Genomic DNA, 7,474 nt, shown 5'->3' with positions numbered 1-7,474 from the left:
TCGGGGGCAAACGATGGTTCATTGTTGCAGTTCAAATGAGGCAGTAGGACAATTTTGTTCGCACTGAAAACCCAAAACAGGAAAAAAATGTCAACATGTCTGCGAGACGATATCATGGTATGATTTAGCCTGCTGCCAGAAATGGCAGCCAGCCAAAAGTGGTCACAATTTCCAAATAGTGCGATGAGGCAACGCAGCTCAATTCGAAAACGGTTATTGATATTCAGGCGTAGGAAATACGTATGCGACCGAATCGAACGGGTGTTGGCATATATGCTTATGAACGACGTGCATTAACTTAATTGCAAGCACTTAAGGCAGCTTGGAGCGTGCGTGGACAAGAGGCCGGAGAAAACGTCACATGTCTGCTGGTGTCGCGTGTTCGTATCACGAGGTGGCCTATGGCGCAATCGTGGCGTAAAGATAACCATCAAGCGTCGGGTCAAAACATGGTGAGTGCGACCGTTTGAAACTTCAACCCAAGTAAACTGTTCAGGTATGTCCATCAGAAACCTTAGCCATCGAAAAAGGCGGCACTAGTCCATCATTACTGCTGTCCACCTAAATCTGCCGGACCGATTTCGTAAGATACAAAAGATATAAACCTGTTCGTTAGTTTTGTTGCTATCCTGGGCTCACATATACGGGGTTAATAAATTACGGTGAAATATTTGTAGTCGCTTGTTAAGGCCATATGTAATTTGGACGACGGATTTGCTTTCAACATCCAGTCCGACTCTTCAAATAAGCCTTCCCCGAGTCAATTCTTTTTGACAACTTATTTTGGCGGGGTAAGCGATAAATGAAGCTCTTTTCAGATGCTTGTAACTGTCAGGTTTCCGGATGATATAGCTGTACTGCTTTCAACTCCAGTCCGACTCTTCAAATAAGCCTTCTCCGAGTCAATTCTTTTTGACAACTTATTTTGGCGGGGTAAGCGATAAATGAAGCTCTTTTCAGATGCTTGTAACTGTCAGGTTTCCGGATGATATAGCTGTACGCATTAGTCGTCAGCCATGGCGACGCAAAACATCAGGCATCTAGCAAAGGAGTCGCGCGGGCCTTGAAAAGACTATGTCACCAAGAAGGAAGGCCGCCCGGCTGCTAAAGGCTTCCAAGCGCTGCAGCAAATGAAATTAGTCAGTCACTAACCCCGTCTAATTAAAGCTCAGATACGTCGTAGTGACATTACGGCTGCTGACAATTGAAGCGTCTGATACCAAGCCATAACGCAAATGTGCGCGTCGCAGCAAGAGAAAATTTAACTCTTTGGACCCCAGAGTGTGTGAGAATTCTTGCAGGCGACCAAATTTGTCTAGTTACAGCAAATCAACTGGACAATGATGCGCACAACGGGTGTCAACCTAACTTTAGACCTATAGAATGTGAACATACTAAATTTGCCGACTACTCAGGCGGTTTAACGTGTTGTTCCGGTTAATAACACGGCTTTTCCAGACGTACTGGACCCTAACCCTGATGTACACGCCGATTAAAGTTTGACACAGGTAGCCCTCAAAAATGAGCCGGCCAGAAGCAGGCGAATCCTCAGTATGTCAGTCTCAAAGAGCAAACATATGTTTGAAAATTTGGTTCACGACGATGCAGAGCATTATTCCCCTCGACCTGATTTTACCCCATAAACAGCCGACGAACTCCACCTTTTCGAAATAATTTACCGGAGTACACTCTCTTCTATAGGCGCAATTCTTTTTTGGTGCTTCAAACTTTGCGGCGCAAGTACCCCTTTTTGGTCAGAGTTCCGATGCGCACATTCGTGGTGGAATCGAAGGTAGAGACATTGCACACGCCAAATAATTGCAGTGGATATTGCACCTGTCGTGGTTAACCGGTGGTTACCAGTGATGCGTGTGGCATCTAGGCAGTAACCCACTGCGGAAGAAAGAAATCGGTTTAATTCAAAGGAAGACGAAAACTAAAGACGCCCCTTTACCCCACCCATCAAGGCCAGCATGAAATTTAACGAGGCTTTCTACAATTGCCGCGTGTGTAACTTGGCAGTACCGCGATGCCAAAGATTAGACCCAAATGGAAGCTGTGAGAATACAGAGCTCCAAATAGCGGAACCCAGATTTCTATCAAGGAACATGTAGCTTGTAACTACCGTGAAAGTGACTTTACCGGGAGTGTGTGGTAAGGAAATAAAAATAATAACGCTAGACTGAACACACAACGATAAAAAGGTCAAATGGAACAGACTCACTGAGAAATGGTCTTTTTAAAATAGTACTTTGTTGGCCTATGTCAGCGAATAAATAATGATCCAATTGTCGAAATACACTAGTTTGGTTTTTCGAGTGACTCACTTGGAACAAAGCTTAATATCTCGTTTGTGATGTTTCCACGAAAGCGAACGTGTTAAACCAGGCCGCCTAATGTTTCAGTTGCTACGATATTTGAGATCTTGCGTTACACATATATATGTAATGCACTACTCATAAGGTTGCTGAAAATTCTTTGACAACCCAAGACCGGTTTCACCCATTTCGGGGCTCATCAGGTAGGCACATCGGATAGTTTCCCTCAACCTTATGTTCTGCTTGGTTGTCCAGGGATATTCTTTCCAACAGCACTCACATATAATAACATCCAGAGATAATCTAAATGTTTTGACACTAGACTTGGTACACGGAAATCGCGATTGCCCGCTGCAAGCGCGAGTGAATTCAGAGAAAATCGAAGAAGCTGACCACGTTTGTCTTTTTGTGCACCTGTCCAAACGCGCGTTTCTGCAGTTTGTGCGTATTCATACAAAAACGTTTATGCTATTGACGGAATACGTAATATTATACTGGAAGCAAAAGAAAAGTACAAAACACTACACTCCTTCTCTAATTGAGGGTTTACCGTGAAAGGGGAAGACGCTGAAATAATACAAATATTTAATCAAAAGGTGGTCATTTCAAGTTTCGTAATCAGTTGAGCGTCGAACGTCGAACGCTCTGTCCGGAACGAGTATTGGAAGAAGTTAGATTGACTTTTGGTGCATCCCTATTGTGTTTGGGTGCTGGCGGGATGGCAGGATTACTGAATGGTGTCGTGGATGCCTCGACGAATGCAGGCTCCAGATGAACAATGGAGAGTGTATCATGCTCTCCAGTTCTATAGCCTTGAAAGGACCATCATCACAGGGTTGTTTCTTTGTTGCGTCATGCCGGACAAATACAGATGGTGAAGAGATCGGTTGAGATGTGCTCTTTTGTGTTGATCGTCGTATCCGCGTCGCACAAAGTTCATCTATTTGCTGTTTCAGGCGGGGGACGAATGTGACAGGTGATTTTGGCTCTGGGCCAGAAGGAGAGTGTGGTTCACCAATTGAACGTAGAGGCGTATCATACACTAGTTCGGCTGGTGAACAGTAAAAATCCTCCCTAGTAGTGCAACGAATAGCAACCAAAAGAGCGTTTAAGAAGAATACCATGAAGTTGGGTTCATTTGGGCAGTCAATGCAGCCTTCAGGTAGCGATGGAAGCGTTCAATCAGACGGTTGGGATGGAGCTGACACGCGATTGTCGAAACGCGATGAAAACCGAAGAGTGTAGAAAACTCAGAATAATTTATCCTGAAAATATGAACCGTGATCGGCAGTAACGGATGAATGTACGCCAAAGTTACTGACACAGTGCTGCAAAAATGAAGGGGCTACCGTTTCAGCTGAAGTACCCAAACAGGATACAGCTACTGGCCAACGGGCAAAGCGATCAATCATGGTAAGAATATGAGTAAAACCGTTTGATGGGAAAACTGGATCAACAATATCAAGATGGACTTGTGTGAGTCGAGCGTTAGGAACTGTGAATGAGCTGAGAGGCGAATTCGCATGCCGAATTATTTCACAGCGTTGGCAAGCCACACAAAACATGCATTTATCAACTTTTGTTGCTCAGATTCCTAGATGAGAGAGCCCGTCGGAAAGCTTTGGGGACGATTGGGCAAGCTGTGCCGGTAGACACAACTGTACTGGAGAATTGAAGGAACTTGAAATGAGGGATTGGACGGAATAGACACCAACGTAGGATCAAAATGCCAAGGTTCGCCAGCTTGGTAAGGTCCATCTGCGAGGTAGAGTGGTGTTTTGATGTCTGGGTGGAATAGTACGTCTGCAAAGATACTGCCCGATCTTAGAGTGTACCGAATATCCGTAGCGAATTGGGTACTACAGTCTAGATGACGTGTCGCGTGCGGCGAACAGCGATCAGGCGTTGAAAACATACGTAAGTGACTGACGGCCGGTTGAAGTGATAAATGAGATACCTTCTAAGAAGTGCTGGAAATGATGAGTGGCAAGGCAGCTTGCGAGTAATTCACGACCGAAAGTAATATTCCGCGTTTGGGTAGCCTGAATCTTCTGCGAGATAAAGACTAACGGTTGAAATTCATTATTAACCACTTGATGGAGTACAGAGTTGACAACAGCGTTCGAGGCATCAGTTGTCAAAGTAGGCCACATTTTTTCGTGGGTATGGGGAAAAGATGATTTTTCGGCTTGAGCGATACCCTTGTGAAGCCTGTCCTTGATTTCTGGTCACAGACACACATATCGACCGCGGATGGGCTTTTTCTTTGGCGGAGCAGTTCCCGCCAGGATACCCAACCTGTCAAGAGCATTCTCGCCACATACCATTCCCGACATGGCGAGTGCTTCTGCTCCGTTTTTAAGCATCCCTCTTTTTACCAGCCACCTACTTGAGAAGGTCGAGTCAGTCGTCGTCCCTACGGAAGCGACCTGATTCCACCTTCACTCTACCCTTCCACAGGAGGCATGCTTGAGTCTCCCAGGGATTGAGTTGATGCTGCCGAACGACAAGAACAAACGTGATCCTGGAAGTCTGAGCCAAGGCTTTGATCCTGCGTGTTGAGTGCTGAATCAATGATCCCGTAAATGCCAAGGTACTACTAGCATCAATAAGACCCATGCTCAAAACTGACGAGGAGCATTTCTCTTCAGTTTTCTGCTACGTAACCAGAATGGGTGACCAAACCGACGACCGAATGTATGGGGTCTGTGTTTCCACTCATATACAAGCCTAGTGAACCATCCAGGTAAACTGCATTAAACATGGTCCAGGGGACGGATCGACTGAACTAACGCAACGAATACCCAATTGTTTAAACTGGTCAAATTTGCTCCCCATCGTGTTTTGTTTTCACGCGCAAGCGATCCAGCGATGCCATTCCGGCGACGCAGCTTCTCCCGTTCCCCGAGAAGAAGGTAGGCTGCCACCTATTATTCCGTTTATTTAATGATCGAGCCGCTTTAGGCGATTCACTGAACCCGGCAGGAGGCTCCGTGCTGTTGATTGGGGCGCGTACTCACTGACCCGTTTTGAGAAGAAATTCTACCGCGAGTGCAGCAGTGTTCGCGACCGATCCAGGCGTGACATAGAAGAGTTCCGTGCTCGAGAAAAGGTCACAGTGCTAGGACATAACGTTCCACGGCCAGTATTCAAGTTTAGCGAGACAGGCTTCCCTAGCTACATTCTGAATGTGATTAAAAAGAATCGATGGGAATCCCCAACTCCTATTCAAGCACAAGGATGGCCGGTTGCTTTAAGTGGTCGCGATCTTGTTGGCATAGCGCAGACTGGATCTGGGAAAACGGCCAGCTTCCTACTTCCTGGCTTGGTCCACGCGAAGGCTCAGCCCTCGCTGAGGCGAGGCGACGGCCCAATAGTTCTTGTTTTGGTACCTACCCGTGAGCTCGCACAGCAAGTAGAGAAGGTCGTTGAAGAGTTTTGCTCTTACTCTGGCTTCCGATCGGCTTCTCTATACGGCGGGACATCTCGAGGAGGTCAGATGGATCAACTAGCTCGCTCACCAGAGGTTGTTATCGCCACCCCTGGACGTCTTTTGGACTTTTTGCAATCAAAAGACACCAACCTGCGTCGCTGCACGTATCTTGTCTTGGACGAAGCTGACCGAATGTTGGACATGGGGTTTGAACCGTCTATACGAAAAATAATTTCCCAGGTAAGACCTGATCGGCAGACCCTTATGTGGTCTGCTACGTGGCCGCGTGAAGTGAAGGCCTTGGCAGAAGACTTTTTGTATGATTACATCCAAATAAACATTGGTTCTACGAAACTGAGTGCCAATCACAACATCCAGCAACACGTGGAAATAGTGAAAGAGTCAGAGAAGTTTCATCGGCTCCTTGCCCTGATAAAGTCCTTCGGCGATTCGCGTGTGATTGTCTTCACGGAAACTAAGAGGCGCACTGATACCGTCTGTCGGCAGCTCCTGGACAAGGGCTTCAATGCTTTGGCAATGCACGGTGACAAGCATCAGCGTGAGCGGGACCGCGCTCTCGAACGTAGGTTCTATCCTCTCGTTACATGTATACGGTCTAGAATTCCGTTCCGGTCGCACTTCAATCTTAGTTGCGACAGACGTCGCCTCGCGGGGGTTGGGTAAGTCTTCACATTTTACTTGGCGTTAGCGTTGTACCCTGTCGTTAATAATACTTCTCTTGTTCAAATGTCGCCTGCCAGGAATAAAGGCTGATTCAACTGAAACCGTGTTTTGGTCGTTGGCTAGTTTGGCAGCGGTTTGTGCTGTCGGACCCCGCAAAGTCCGTCACTGGCATCTGTATGACCACGTGGCTGATGTCCTCAGCTGCTAGCTGGCACTGACGCTCAATAGACACCGTAGTCGCCGCGGTTTATGGGTATCGTAGACGCCTCCTGAGCGTCATCGGACCGCTTCTTTCACCCACCACATACCCAAAGCCGTCTTGGAACCGCTCGCTCACCACACAAAGAGTCATTGGTCTTCTTTGGCTCTGAGTAATGGTCCAAGAGGCTGTCAGACTACATCGGAAGAATCAACAAGCCAGTGCTTCTATGCTGCCTATAAATGGTTGTCACTTGGCTCGTCTGCAATGCGCTGAACTCGCATGTTGGCCTTCACAGTAACCTCTGGACACGATTACCAGTTGCTCAACAATAGGAGTCAGGTTGGTTCTTGGTGGTTTTTTATGCTGCAGCATTTTCCTAGCCGTGAGGGTAAGCCTGTTTTCATCACGGGGTTTTCGCTGGAGAGTTCTGAATATACGCTTCACATGCCTAACGTTCTGATTTTAGATATCAATGATATCCGCTACATCGTCAATTACGACTACCCATCACAGACCGAGGATTATATCCACCGCATTGGAAGAACGGGCAGGAGTGACAAGAAAGGGACTGCGTATACCTTTTTCACAGCAAAGCATCCTCGACTGGTTGGTTTTCGATTATTGTTTACCTCAATTACTTTAGGCTCGTGAACTTATTGACGTGTTGAGGGAAGCCAAGCAAGAAGTCCCGGAAGAACTGGAGAAGTTAGCTGAGTTGTCACAGGAAAGAAAAAGATGGCCCCGTGACAAGCGACGTGATAACTCAGGTTCATCCCGTAGCCGGAGTCCGCTTAGTCGAAGACGAAGGAGATCTAGTGATAGCAGCCGCGGTTCCCG

General features: G+C 46.9%; 2 protein-coding genes across 2 annotated transcripts in view; both read left to right on the top strand.

The window, feature by feature from the left end:
- Window positions 1–5,189: 5,189 nt before the first annotated feature.
- Window positions 5,190–6,810, top strand: T265_10560 (hypothetical protein; the record flags this gene model as incomplete). Its single annotated transcript, XM_009176962.1, has 3 exons — window positions 5,190–5,233; window positions 5,283–6,431; window positions 6,750–6,810. The coding sequence occupies 3 exons, from the start codon at window positions 5,190–5,192 to the stop codon at window positions 6,808–6,810; spliced, it is 1,254 nt and encodes a 417-aa protein (XP_009175226.1).
- A 106-nt stretch (window positions 6,811–6,916) lies between these two features.
- Window positions 6,917–7,474, top strand: part of T265_15186 (hypothetical protein) — a gene marked incomplete at both ends in the record, with an annotated part of 3,852 nt that continues 3,294 nt past the window's right edge. Inside the window, 2 exon segments of the mRNA XM_009176967.1 lie at window positions 6,917–7,243; window positions 7,281–7,467. Coding sequence (XP_009175231.1) covers window positions 6,917–7,243; window positions 7,281–7,467 — 514 coding nt within the window.

Source organism: Opisthorchis viverrini (assembly GCF_000715545.1).
Source record: "Opisthorchis viverrini unplaced genomic scaffold opera_v5_384, whole genome shotgun sequence".
Classification (NCBI taxonomy): Eukaryota; Metazoa; Platyhelminthes; class Trematoda; order Opisthorchiida; family Opisthorchiidae; genus Opisthorchis; species Opisthorchis viverrini.
The sequence above is the reverse complement of the archived record's forward strand: the minus strand, read 5'-3'. Positions and strand labels throughout refer to the sequence as shown.